Raw genomic sequence first — 15,341 nt, forward strand, 5'->3', positions numbered from 1 at the left:
AACATCCAGTGTCTTGGCGAATTAGCCGAAGACTTGGCACATCAGCCAATGACTAGGCACATCAGCCGACAACTCAATACATGCTCTGCTATAAATCAATAGACTAAGCATACTAATCTCAAGAATTGAAAATATCAATGCAATAATCATTCGGTATGTGATTTTGGGAAACTCAAGTTAAATCTAACTCGAGTTGTGCAATCCCGAATTAACATTGATTTATATCTTTCTTTCTTTCAATCTGACTCTGTCGAAGTCTCGGATTCAATGCCTGTCAATACTCAATCTAGCAATGACAATATCGAGGGTATCGTATCAATATACAACTCAAATCAATACTGGATATAATCTGAACTAAATCAAATTCTGTTTCAACAGCATAACTGTACAATCTCAATATACCCAGCAATAGAAATCAACAGACATCAATTCCTACAACTCATAGTCAATAACGATACAAATCTGATATTACATCTCAATCTAATCAACTCTGAAAATCATAACAATTTCATACGGTATCCGTTCTTCAATCCGATTTCGATTATACGATGTCTAACATATCAGAAACACCATATATGAATCATATCCGATTTCTTCAATAGCATATTTTCAAATCATATCAAAACGTAGTAAAACTTACGTCCAGTTGAAGTCTTTTTCGATAGGAACACAGTACTGAAGTCGGATTGAAATTCTGACGGGCGGATCTTGCACAACTTCAAATTTAAGAAATGAAAAGGCGTAAGGATTTTCAACAACTTTTCTGAAGCTTTTCTCGATTCTTGCTTTTTCATCTGAAGGAATGAAGTGATTTAATATATATATCATGCATGTAGAGACCAAGTGGCTCATTCTTCACAACTCTCACCCTCGCGCGCATGCGCGGATCCATGTCGCGCATATGCGCGAGGTCTCTGCCTGCCTCGCGCATATGCGCCCTGTCCGGTCGCGCATATGCGCGATGTTTTCAGTCCTCGCTCATAATTCGGTCTTATTTCTGTCTATCCCGATCTGATCCGTTCCGTCTATAATCACATCAATTTATCAACACATCATATCAGATTACAGTAATCAAAATTCTCGGGCATGTAGTCACAAAGAGAATGGATGTGATGCAAGAACAAATAATTAATGCCATATCTAATGTCGCCTCGGAAGTTCGTGCATTATCCAACAAGGTTGGTGAGTTTGAAAAAAAAGGGGGAAGAGGTAGAAGAGCAGCAGAAGCTATCAAAGAAAAGACCTAGTAAACCGACAGATCAAGGACCGGCTGATAAGAAAACAAAAAATTAATGAAATCCAGATCAGTTAGAAGACACTCTTTATTTTCTTATTCAGTTGAGAAACTTGGCAGGTTTTGAGAATTTTCTTTTGTCAATTGAAGATTCTTTTATTCTTTCATTCTTTGTACGAATTGAAAGAGTTGTCAATAAAAGATTATTTTATCTATGAAGAGTTCAGTTTGATCAGTTTATATATTCTAAGTTTTTTCAAATACCAAAAAGGGGAAAATTGTTGGAAACTTAATTTCGGAGTTTGATAAATTGAGCATGAAAATGTTGAACAACTTATCAAAAAAATTGAAGGTAACTGAACTAAAAGATTCTTAAAGTGATAGTTCCCGAACTGAAGATTGGTGTGCACAGGAAACTGAGCTAAGCGAAATGAACTATGTAGTCAACTGGATGATCAGTTGGAACTGATCAGCTACACTAAAATTAGTTGAGAGCAAACAGTTAATTCTATTGGCTTTGAAAACTGATAAATCAGCTTAACACGTCATCAGTTAAGGAACGTAGCTATCAACCGACAACCGTACAAGAGCAGACTGCAACATGTAGTAGGAACACCGCATTTCAGAAAAGCTACAGTGTACGATTGTCAGGAAAATTTTGACATGGCTATACAACGAATATAAAGATTCAAATGCATTCATTGTTACCGTTGGAATCAAAGCCTATAAATAGCCGAGAAGATCAACCGAATAAATGGTATGGGCGTGAAAATTTTTGAGTAATCGTGCAATCGAGTAATCAAGTTATCAAGAAGAACTTTGTGCATACTCTTTCAGTTAAAAGGCTCTCAAAAGCTCACGCTTAGTATACACATACATAGCTTTCAAGTTATACATTGAGCTTAAAAGCACAAACACTCATTGTTGTTTTTTTTTATCTTGTAGAGATCAGTTGTGTTAAGAAAGTTACATATCAGTTGAGTACTGATATATTGTATTGTACTAAGAGTTTCAGTTTTGTCAGTGTTAAGTCCAAACTAAAATGGATTTGTACAAATCTTTGTATACATCAAAGTCTTTTAGTAAATATCCTATCTTCGAGATAGAAAAGGTGACGTAGGAGTGTTTGAAATCTCCGCACATCCACAAATCTTGTGTCCCTTAACTTCAGTTTTACTCTATCTGTCATTCAGTTCTTTCCGCACTTTTATTTTTTAACTGATTGACATTGACAACAAGATTCGAGAATTCAGTTTATCATTAAACTGATTCATAAATCGAAGAAGCTGTAAAATTTGTCAAGTTTTTATTCAACCCCCCTTCTAAACACTTTTTCACTACCAACCGATCCTGACACATTCAGCTAGTCACTTTCAAGGATCAAAATTCACCCAAAACAATAAATGATGGAAAACTTTATGATTTGAAGATTTATGATTAAATTATTCTTACAAATATATGCTAGCTTATTTTGAGTAAAAGTATGATTTTTAATGTATGTGCTTGTATATGTATTATTTGTTACTCATGCTTAGAATGTTGAGTCATTAGACTCACTACGTTTGAATGTTGCAAGTGAGTATGAGATTGAAGGAGGCGCTGAAGCTTGAGTGGATCGAGTATGGAAGTACACTCCCGATGGACATTATTTTCCGCATTATCTTTATAGTCAAAGTTTTAAAGATTTTGTTAAAAGTATTTATAGATTTTCATGCTTTATTTTGAAGTTTAAATTTTGGAGTATTTTAAAGATTGACGTATGATTTTGGTGGTTAACGATTTATAAATTTTTATGCATTAGAAACTTTTTAATGTTGAGTGATTTTAAATGAATGATTTGAATTTATGAGTATAAAATCAAAAAAAAATTAGTAGGATTTTAAGGTTTAAAAGTAGTGGACGTTTTTGTCGGTATCAGAGCGAAGGATCCCTAAAGGGTTGTGTTACTGCCACTCCGAGAAGCTCAAGTAGTCACACCTCAATTCTGTGAGTTTTTATTGCTTTAGAAATTAGATGTTGAACTTTAAATGCTTTTATGATACATGATATAGATGTTAGATGCATGTTTCATTTTAAATGTTAAATCCATGTTGGTTACGTGGTTTGGACAATTTGTACAAATGCCTCCTAGACGGCTTCTTCGTAGTGATAATGAGGATAGGCAGGAGGAGGAGATTTTACGGCCTCCACCTAATCAGGATGCTAGTGCCTGTGTACTAACCGGTATGGCTTGTTTACTAGAGCAGCATGTGGAAATTGTGCGAGGGTCCAACCGAAAGCTGTCTATGAACGATTTAGGAGAATGGATCCCGCGGATTTTCCTAGCACTACTGATCCATTCGTGGACGACGGATGGATTAGATCTTTAGAGGTGACTTTAAGTATATGTATATGGCGGACGCTGACTGAGTTCGTTGTACCATCTATCTGCTGAAAGGCGACGCTTCCTTATGGTGGGGGGGAGCAAAGAGAGAGGTGAATCTAGCGACACTATCTTGGGAGGATTTCAAGAGGATATTATATTACAAATATTTCTGTAGAACCCGTAAATTAGACTACGTATAAGCCATGCATAATTCTAGTATTTAGATATGATTTTATTGCATGAGAATTTAAATGATTTTCTTTAAATTTAATTATTTTATTGCAGTAGTTTAATTGTTACCTTTTCAGTTAATTGAGTGAGGCCGGACTGGAGTTGGAGTTTGAGATAAAATTTAATATTAAGAAATCATTCCTAAAATTTATTTAAGATAAATAATAAGTTAATTTAATGTAAAAGGTGTTTAAGAAATTATTTAAGTAATTCAAATATTTAGCCATGCATGCAATATAAGGTTATGCCATAATCAATTTATTAATTCATTAAAATATTTAATGGGTGGATTAAACTCTAAATATTTAAAATACATTATCTAAGCAATATTATCCCTCCCATTATCAAAATTTTCGGCCATTTCACTTGTAGGGATTTAATTAATTGTCAACCCTCAAACTTTGATATCTTTCCCTATCCATTCATGATAGATAATTTCCTAAATTTTATTTACCACCAATTAATATTTAAGCAATAATTTTACCATATTTATCTAGCAAAATTTCCCTCCTTTTTAAATGATAAAAATCGGCCACCCCATTTGGAGATTTAAAATATATTGTCAACTCTCCATCTTGATTCTTTCCTTAACCATTTCTTGAAGATAATTCCTTCAACTTTAAATCTTCAATAACTATTAATTAGGCAATATTCCACCCCATTCTAATCAAAGAATTCGACCACCTCCCCTACAAGATTTAAATAAGTTGACAACTCACAAACTTTGATATCTTTCCTTATCCCTTCATGGTAGAATAATTCTCACAATTTTAATTCCCCAATAATTAATAATTTGGCAATATTTCACCCCCATTTATCTAGAAAAAAATCGGCCACTTCAATTTAAAAGATTTAATTTTTGGCAACTCACCATTTTTGATATCATCCCTTATTCTTTTCTTGGGAGATAATCTCCTCACCTTTAATCTTCAATAATTAATCATTAAGCAATTTTTCTACCCTTATTGGACATGAGGAAATCGGCCACTCACCATGAAATCAAATCAAATCATAGCAATTTCCTTATCTCACAAACACTAGGATAGAAAAGATTTTACCTTGCCATTTAAACTCCCATTTAATTGATAACCTTCCCATTCATTCCTAGACATTTTCCTCACCCCATATTCTCGAAAACTCTGAACATTTCAGCAAGAAATCGTGAGTCCCCAAGCAAGGTAAAACAAGAGAGAAAGTGAGAAAAGAAGAACACTCCGTCTCCTCCGCGCCGTATCGTTGTTTGTCTTTTGTTTTCTTCAAAACAAAAATCCGAGCATGTATATGTTTTTATTTGCTCCTCAATCAAGTCATATACTGATTTTTAACATCTCATGTGCATGATTTTTAACCATGAAAACCGAAATGCATGACAACAAGTTTTGAAGCATGTACAGAATTTTCTCGCCTCCCTTGTGCACTTCTTGTTTCTGCTTGGTTTTGATGGTTCAGGGGTTGGCTCACGTCCAGGCTCCCAAGGCTGCATCTAGACATGTACTAGGACATGTTAGGATCATATTGGTCCATTCGTTCAAGCCCCATACACGCTGGAATGTTAGAAACGACAGCAACTCCTCCATATTGTCACAATAAGTCTCGATTTTTTTTGTTTGCTGTCAAGGGAGAAAGTTTCTGATCTTGACTGCCCTAGGGGCTATAGCCATGGTTAGAACACCTCCTTATTATGTCTGAGACGTGACCAAGTCGGCCTTTTGAGGCTTGGTGATAAGTGCAGCGGCCCATACAGTGAGACTCGCGCATATGCGCATATGCGCGAGCAATGCCCCAAGAAGTGAAATACCGAGAGCAGCGCGCATATGCGCCGCTCATGGCGCGCATATGCGCGCGGCGCGTACATTCAGAAATAAATAGGCTTCGGCGTGTTCTTTTTAGGGGTTCCGAAATATTTTTAGCACAGCCGTCACACCACTCAAGAGAAAGGAGAAAAAGTGAGAGCGCACGGATCACGGGACGCGAAGAACGGAGATAGAAGACGGTGAATCCGGACACAGAGAAGCATTTTCATCTCTCGCCAACACGTTCTTGATTCGGTTTCTTACTTTTACGTTTTTAATGATTACAAACAGGTTTTGTGGTGATTTAAATTAGAGCATGAACTAATTTTATTTTCTAGAGATTGATGTAGTCGTGGTTGAACCTATGTGAACGACGATTTGAATTTTCATTGAATTATTTCATCGTGTTTATTTGTGATTTCTTGTTTTAATACTTTTGAATTACTGGCCATAATTCGATTGATTACATAATTGAAATCTAACACTCGACAGAGGGGATTGAAATTAGGACAGAAGAAATCACATCGTTAGATATTTATAACGTGCAAAAGACGTATAATTCTGACGAATCCATAAAAGAACCTTGTTTACTTTTATTACGTGTTACGTGATTTTGAATAGACATATTAAAATCAGTAATAGGTAGTACATTTCTATTTAACACTCGACAGAGGGAATAGAAAATATTGTGAGTTCTTGGTTAATAAACATGGTGCAGTTTAATTAAATGTTAGTCAATGTTAATTTAGCATAGGGGAGACTCGACGAAATCATATCTCTAGATTTATTTCCTCAGTGAATTTTCTACTGCGTGCTAGAATTACAGGAATTGTTATTTTATTTGAATTGATTTTAAACCAACTATTTGATTCGTTTAAATAAAGTTGAGATATGTCAATGGTGGTAATTAATATACAGTTTTAAATATTTACTCTTCGTGGGATCGATATTTGTACTCTAATTAGTACTAAAACTTGACACCGTATACTTGCGGTAGTGAAAACCCATCAACAAGTTTTTGGCGCCGTTGCCGGGGAGTAAACTATTTAATTGCATATTGATATCATTACTAATTAGTCTTTACTTTAATTTAGACTTTATTTTATTTTATTTTAGTTACTTTGTTAATCTATAATCTTTTTGTTTTGCAGTGCATGCGAAGATTTCAAAATCCCGACTTGCTAATTTTTGATCCGAAAATCGAAAGAATTGCCAGGAGATTAAGGAAAGTAAGGAGAGACGAAATTAAAGCGATGGCTGAAAACAGAGATAATCAGAATGAGCTCCCAAGAGAGGTTCCAATCCGGGAACATTTCCGCCCAGTCATAAATGCTCACTACTCTGGAATAGCTCGTGGAACTATTGCTGCTAATAATTTGGAGCTAAAGCCCGCACTCATCAACATGGTTCAACAAAACCAATTTCGAGGAGCAGCCACCGCAGATCCCCATCTTCACCTCAGAACTTTTCTGGAGATCACGGATACGGTAAAAATTAACGGTGTTTCTGACGAAATTATTCGATTGCGCCTGTTTCCGTTTTCTCTCAGGGATCATGCTAGGAGCTGGCTCCAATCTCTACCGCTGGGAAGTGTTACTACTTGGGCAGATTTGGTTACGAAGTTTCTGTCAAAGTACTTCCCTCCTGCTAAATCTGCTCAGCTGAAAATAGATATCACCAACTTCAGGCAGAGAGAATTTGAAGTATTGTATGAGGCATGGGAGCGATACAAGGAATTACTCAGGAAGTGCCCGAATCATGGCTATGCAGATTGGGTGCAGATTGAGTTATTTTACAATGTTTTAGATGGGCCAACTAGAGGGAATGTGGATGCAGCCGCCGGAGGTACTATTTTTTCTAAAACACCTGATGAGGCCAATGATTTGCTTGAACAGATGACCATCAACAGTTATCTGTGGCCGAGTGAAAGATCTGGATCAAGGAAACCTGCTGGAGTGTATGCTGTAGACCCGATCACATCACTTACTGCACAGGTTTCGGCATTGACCGCACAGATTGCAGCGATGAACAAGCCAGGCCAATCTACGTCTGACGTAGCATTGGTGACTGCTGAGGAAGAGCCAGTTGTGGAGGAAGCTCAGTACATCAACAATCGTGGCTTTGGAGGTTATCGAGGTAATCCTCCCCCTAATACTTATCATCCAGGTTTGAGGAATCACGAGAATTTCTCCTATGCAAACAACAAGAACGTGTTGAATCCCCCACCGGGGTTCAATACACAAAAAGGGGAAGGAAAGCCATCTTTTGAAGATCTAGTTGGCACATTTGTGACTGAGTCTGGGAAGAGAATGGCGAGAACTGAGTCTCGTCTTGATAACATGGAGACACACATGGGCAATATGGGTGCCACGATGAAGTCCTTGGAAACACAGATTGGGCAACTAGCCAATGCTTTAAAAGATCAGAATCGAGGACAGTTTCCCAGCAATACCGAGGTGAATCCTAGGGAATAGTGCAAAGCTGTCACACTGAGGAGTGGCAAGAAAATTGGGATCCCAGAGCCTACTGAAGAAAGTGAAGAGATTACAGTTGAGGAAGATGAGGAAAAGAGTGCAAGTGTTGGGGAACAGAAAGTGGAGGAACCTAAGAAAGTGATTGAGCAGCGACCCTTACCAAAGGTGAATCTTCCATACCCACAGAGGTTCAAGAAGAAAGGACTAGATGATCAGTTTGGAAGTTCCTGGAAATTTTCAAGAAAATACACATCAACATCCCATTTGCCGATGCATTGGAGCAAATGCCCAATTATGCTAAGTTCATCAAGGATGTGATGTCCAAAAAGAGGAAACTTCAAGAGTTTGAGACCGTAAAGCTGACCGAAGAGTGCAGTGCAATACTTCAAAGGAAATTACCACAGAAAATCAAAGATCCAGGGAGTTTTACTATTCCTTTTGTTATTGGTGGTTCTAGAGTAAATAGAGCTTTATGTGATTTGGGTGCTAGTATAAATTTAATGCCTTTTTCTATTTACAGGACATTGGAACTTGGCGAGGTGAAACCTAGCACTATTACTTTGCAGCTGACGGACAGATCACTTACCTATCCATGAGGAATAGTAGAGGATGTGCTGGTAAAGGTAGATAAATTCATATTTCCTGCTGATTTTGTCATCTTAGATATGGAAGAAGACCAGGAGACGCCACTTATCTTTGGACGGCCATTCCTAGCTACTGGAAAAGCCTTGATTGATGTGCACAAAGGCGAGCTCACATTGAGAGTAGGTGGAGATGAAGTCGTGTTCAACATCTACAACACCATAAAGGGACCAAATGAGGTAAGTACTTGTAATAGCATTGATATAATTGATTCATGTGTATCTCATGTTGGTGTAGGTAGGATGACAAAGGACTCTTTGGAGAGATGCTTGTTGGAATCAGCTTCTACACTGGATGAAGATGACTGGGATGTGCGAGAGGAGTTACTTGCTCTCAATACGCTACCTAAAGAAAAGAATAATGCCCAACTTGAAGAGTTACTTGAGGATGCAAGTAAAGAGGTACCAAGAGCATCCCCTGTATTGAAGGATTTACCGAGTCACTTGTGCTATGCATTCCTAGACGAGGGTTCGTCACATCCGGTAATTATATCTTCTGCTCTTACTAGTGATGAGAAAGATAGGTTGTTGAGGGTGTTGAGAGAATTTAAATCTGCGTTGGGATGGACAATTGCTGACATAAAGGGGATTAGCCCTACTGTTTGTATGCATAAAATATTGATGCAGGAGTCCTATACCCCTTATGTTGATCATCAGAGGAGGCTTAATCCAGCCATGAAAGAAGTTGTGAGGGCTGAGGTATTAAAATTGTTAAATGCTGGTGTTATTTATGCTATATCTGACAGTTCTTGGGTTTCACCAGTACAAGTAGTGCCTAAAAAGGGAGGTATAACTGTAGTTAGAAATGAGAATAACGAATTGATTTCAACGCGTCCAGTGACTGGTTGGCGAGTGTGTATAGACTACAGGAAATTGAATGATGTGACTAGGAAAGATCACTTCCCTCTTCCCTTTATTGAACAGATGCTTGATAGAGTAGGTGGTTATCATTATTATTGCTTTCTAGATGGTTATTCAGGTTACAATCAGATTGTCATTGCACCGGAGGATCAAGAGAAGACTACCTTCACTTGCCCCTATGGTACATTTTCTTTCAGGATTATGCCATTTGGTCTCTGCAATGCACCTGCTACTTTTCAGCGGTGTATGATGGCCATATTTTCTGACATGGTCGAGGAAATAATGGAAGTTTTTATGGATGATATCTCTGTGTTTGGTTCATCTTTTGATCATTGTTTGCAGAATCTAATGCTTGTTTTGCAGAGATGTCAAGCAAAGAATCTAGTGCTGAATTGGGAAAAATGTCACTTCATGGTCTCAGAAGGTATTGTGCTTGGGCATAAAATTTCAGCTAGAGGGATAGAAGTGGACAGAGCCAAAGTTGTGGCAATTGAAAAACTCCCACCGCCGAAAAATGTGAAAGGAATCAGAAGCTTCTTGGGACATGCCGAGTTCTATCGTCGTTATATTAAAGATTTCTCTAAAATTACTAGACCTTTATGTAATTTATTAGAGAAAGATTCTATATTTATTTTTGACGATTATTGTTTGCAGGCGTTTAACAGGATCAAGGCAGCACTGATCTCTGCACCCATCATGATAGTGCCTGATTGGAAGGAGCCCTTTGAGCTCATGTGCGATGCTAGCGACTATGCTGTGGGAGCAGCATTGGGACAAAGGCGAGACAAGATGTTTAAAGTCATCTACTATGCAAGTCGTACACTCGATGCAGCCCAACAGAATTACACCACTACTGAGAAAGAGATGCTAGCAGTGGTGTTTGCATTCGACAAATTCAGAACATATCTCATTGGCACCAAGGTAACTGTTTTCACTGACCATGCAGCTCTTCGCTACTTGTTTGCCAAAAAGGATGCCAAGCCCCGGTTGATACGATGGATACTCCTACTTCAAGAATTTGACTTTAAAGTCAAAGACAAGAAAGGTTGTGAGAACCAGGTGGCTGATCACCTGTCACGACTAGAGCTGGAAGAAAGAACTGAAGGTGGAGCTATCAACGAGTCGTTCCCAGATGAACAACTTTTCAAGGTAAGTGTTACACATCCGTGGTTTGCAGATATAGCTAATTTTCTTGCTGCAGGAGAATTACCTTCAGATTTAACGTATCATCAAAAGAAGAAATTTCTTCATGATGCAAAGTTTTATCTGTGGGACGATCCGTTCTTGTTCAAGAGATGCGCTGATCAGATAATCAGACGATGTGTAGCAGAGGAAGAAGCGGGTACGATTCTAGAGCAGTGTCATTCCTCACCCTACGGTGGACACTTCGGAGCATCTAGAACAGCAGCTAAGGTATTACAGTCAGGTTTCTATTGGCCTAATTTATTTAAAGACAGTTAGACTTTAGTCAAGTCATGTGATAAATGCCAAAGAGTTGGCAATATTTCTAGGCGACATGAATTACCACTAACAAATATTTTGGAGGTTGAACTTTTTGATGTCTGGGGTATTGATTTTATGGGTCCATTCTCATCCTCTTTTGGTCAATCTTATATTTTACTTGCTGTTGATTATGTGTCAAAATGGGTGGAAGCAATCGCCACCAGTACTAATGATGTTCGAGTTGTTGTTAAGTTTGTCCACAGGAACATCTTCACAAGATTCGGAACGCCTAGAGCCATTATCAGTGATGAAGGTACGCATTTCTGCAACAAAATTTTTAACTCACTATTGGCTAAAGATGACGTGAAGCACAGGGTGACACTGGCATACCACCCGCAAGCCAATGGGCAAGCAGAGATATCCAACCGGGAGATCAAAAAAATATTAGAAAAGACAGTGAAGACAAACCGGAAGGATTGGGCGATCAAGCTAGATGATGCATTATGGGCATACAGGACTGCATATAAGACACCTATCGGGATGTCGCCTTATAGGTTGGTCTTTGGGAAAGCTTGTCATCTCCCTGTGGAACTGGAGCACAAAGCATATTGGGCTGTGAAAAGGCTCAATTTTGATATGGGAGCATCTGGCGAACAACGATTGCTGCAACTGAACGAGATGGAGGAGTTTAGGAATGATGCATACGAAAATGCCAAGATATACAAGGAAAGGACCAAGAAATGGCACGACAAGCAGATTCTTCGACGAGACTTCGAACCAGGACAACAGGTGTTATTATTCAATTCTCGACTGAGATTGTTCCGTAGTAAGTTAAAATCACGATGGTCTGGACCATTCACAGTGGAAACAATGTACCCACACGGTGCAATTGAGTTAAAATGCAACAATGGTCAGACATTTAAAGTCAATGGTCAGAGGGTCAAGCATTACTTTAGAAATGAAGTGCGACACATGGACAACATCCCACTGCGAGAACCAAAGTAGACTGAAGAAAGTCAGGCTGATGACGTTAAACCAAGCGCTGTGTGGGAGGCAACCCACATTTATTTATTTTTCCATTCATTTTATTTATTTTATTTCGATTCATTAGTTTATTAATTTTAATTTTCTCAAGTATTAATTTGCATTTTGCTATTTTTTGCAGGTATTTAAAAAAAAAAATTCGAGAATCGCTTGGACAGTGTGCTCCGCGCACATGCACAACATATTACCGCGCACATGCGCGATAGTGGCAGAGAGGTTAGTGCATATGCGCCACTCCGAGCGCGCATATGCGCCACCTCCCAGCATGCCGAGACAGTAGCAGTGGCGCATATGCGCCATTTTACATCGCACATATGCGTGCGATTCAATATAAAAAAAAAAAAGGGGCGAGATCGGGAATCACACTCAGCAACACACTCAAATCCCTAGCCACCACGCCGCCGCCTCTCTCCGCATCTCCCTCACCGCCGCCACCCCTCAGCCGACCGCCGCCGCCGCCTTCCAACAGCAATTTTTCCACCACAAGCCTAATTCCGGTCATCCTCTCGTTCAAGTAAGGGGTTTCTCTTCAGATTTTGTTAAAATTTTCAGATTTCATAGAAAGTAGTTCAAGCAACTTGGGGGAACTCTTGATATCGTGATTTGGTGTGTCGACTTGGTATAAATCTTTTGTGACTGGGTTGTACGTGCATTGCTTATTGGATTATTGGTGTGGTGCAATTATAGTGTTCAAATTTGGTGGTTCAATTAGCTTTGATTTTGTCTGTTGGTTGAGTTTAAAGGGTGGTGTAAGCATTGTTAATTGAGATGGCACCGAAGAAGAAATCAAAGAAGGGTGCTTCATCTTCTGCGAGTTTTGATTCGCACCGATTTTGGAACGAGGAGGCCCAGCAGATATATGACAGTACTATGACACGACCCATAATACCGGAACGGGGGTTCAATTTGTCCATTGCACGTGGTGTGATTATAAATGAAATGGAACGAAGGCAATGGGTGGAGTTCACTCAATACCCGTCGGACGCCGTTATTTCTATTGTGCGAGAATTTTATGCCAACCTCCGGATTCGCCATGAGGAATCCAAAGTATTGGTCCGAGGGATATTGGTGTCGTTCGATTCTCGAACGATCAACACGCTTTATCAGATGCCCAGTTTCGATCAGGACGAGTACAGTGAGTTCCTCGAAGAAGGAGTTAAGTACACAGAGGTCATCCGGACCATTTGTGAGGCCGGCGCCGTATGGAAAATGAGCTCGAGCGGGCCTACATCTTTAAAGAAAACCGACATGGGTCCTAACGCTAGTGCATGGACATCTTTTGTACTAGCCCGCATCCTCCCGTCCTCTCACTACTACGATGTCACCAAGGACAAAGCCGCATTGGTTTATGCCATCCTGACAGGCAAATCAATTGACGCGGGGAAAATCATTTATGGCTCGATTATGCGAGCCGGCGCAGGGTTAGCCACGGTTGCCCTTCCTTGTCCCCACACTGTTACCGAGCTATGCCGCCAGGCCGGCGTCTCATGGGCCCCTGATGAACCAGTTCTCAAGCCAAAGGCCCCCATTGTTGCTTTCTTTAGATGCGCATCCTATGTTCCCTATGAGTTGCCGGACGAAGAGGAGCCCCCACAAGCACAGATTCCACCACCACATGCAGCAGCCAGAGAGCGCAGGGGAGACAGATTGAGACGACTAGAGATTGAGATGCAGGATCAGAGGCAGTTACTAGTCGAGCAGCGACAGGTGCTAGATTCACTTCAGTACCGCACGGACCACTTTATGGGATTCATGATGGATTTCACCTCCGTGCTCGCTCAGCGGTTCCCGCCTTTAGGTCCAGAAGATCCCATGTTTCCCCAGCCACCTGCATGGCCACCACAGTATCCAGGACCACCTCCACAGGCCCCACCCCAGCACATGGATGAGGATGTCGATGATGATGACGGCGAGCACTGACGCTCGTCGTGTGTGGTATGCGTGTCCCAATTCTTTCTAGTTTACATTGAGGACAATGCATATTTTAAGTTTGGGGGGTGATTTGATTATTTGATCTGAGTTGATTTGTTGCTTTGATGTTATTTTTTTATGTTTAATTAAAAAAAAATGTTTCATTTAATCTTTATGTTTTTCTTTTCGTAGTTGTTAATTGTTTTTTTTTTTTTTTGGAATTGTGGAATTAAGGTAATAACCAAACAATGATGAGAGTTGACCCGAAATTCATGTTGTTCCTTGATTACGAATCCGAATGCATGCCATCTTTACTTAACCGTTTACACATTAAATCACGATTGCTATGATTGTTGATACACCCGATGTCGAGAGAGTGTTCATGTGTTTTGTGATTTGAAATGAATAAGCGGACTCCAAAACCGGCATGTGATTTCTTGTTGTTGAGCTATATGTTCACTAACACAAAAATGATTCAGGCAGTCTTTGATTTATGTTGGGCCTGTTTTTCCTTAAATAAACTGTCAATTGTTAGCCCTTTGAGCCTAAATGAGAATGAGATGTGATTTGTTCTGTTTGAATACCCGAAAACATGATCTGTCTGTGTTTGTTGATGGGTAAATTGAAAGTAGTCTAGAACTTAGTTTGGCACTCTTCGAGGCGAGATACGGGTATTGTGTGACTTAGGGATGATTTAGACGATTTTTGGAACGTTTGAGCCTTTCAAGCCTACCCATAACATCATATACACCCTAGTGTCCCATGTTTGAGCTTAATGAAAATCGAATGGAGTGTGCCAAGGCACACAAAAGCCCCCAATTCGTATCAATTCTAAACTCCTACGTCAACTACCAACTTTTGAGCATATACACTAGTACCTACCGAAAACTGAGAGAAAACGAACTTGTGTATCACTACGAAAGTTCCTCTCCCTTGTGTGCATATAAGAATATCATGAAAAGGTGAAAAGAAATAAAGAAATGTCTGAAAAAAAAAATTTGAATAAAGAGGGAAAGAGTATGGCATGTGATGTAAAAAGGAGGACAAAATGGTGAAAATGTTGTGGCAAGGCAAGTGGAAGTAAAACAAAAGGAAGGAGACGCGTGTTGAAAAATAAATTGGTTTGTTTTCTCTCACTTTTGACTCCCGACCTTCATTTGAAGCCATTAGCCATAGCCTAATGTTATAAGCTTAAAAGACCTATTAACCAAGTCACACGTACCCAATATACTAGTGGAGAAGAGATGTCAAAGTTAAGCCAATGGACACTTGAAAAATACCGTCGATAAACACAGAATTTGATTGTGTACATGTGCGCATCTCATGATATTGGATTTTATTTGG

The 15,341-nt window shown here is 39.3% G+C and overlaps 1 protein-coding gene and 1 non-coding gene across 2 annotated transcripts; one reads left to right on the top strand and one right to left on the bottom strand.

Moving 5' to 3' along the window:
* Nucleotides 1-1,103: 1,103 nt before the first annotated feature.
* LOC142538636 (uncharacterized) lies at nt 1,104-8,693 on the top strand. Its single transcript, XM_075643950.1, has 5 exons — nt 1,104-1,178; nt 3,286-3,492; nt 6,775-8,079; nt 8,128-8,262; nt 8,340-8,693. The coding sequence occupies exons 1-5, from the start codon at nt 1,104-1,106 to the stop codon at nt 8,691-8,693; spliced, it is 2,076 nt and encodes a 691-aa protein (XP_075500065.1).
* Nucleotides 7,282-7,388, bottom strand: LOC142541213 (small nucleolar RNA R71). The gene has a single exon (XR_012819279.1). It is a non-coding gene; the product is annotated as a small nucleolar RNA R71 (small nucleolar RNA).
* Nucleotides 8,694-15,341: the final 6,648 nt, after the last annotated feature.

Source organism: Primulina tabacum, chromosome 3 (assembly GCF_025594145.1).
Source record: "Primulina tabacum isolate GXHZ01 chromosome 3, ASM2559414v2, whole genome shotgun sequence".
In the NCBI taxonomy this organism is placed as follows: Eukaryota; Viridiplantae; Streptophyta; class Magnoliopsida; order Lamiales; family Gesneriaceae; genus Primulina; species Primulina tabacum.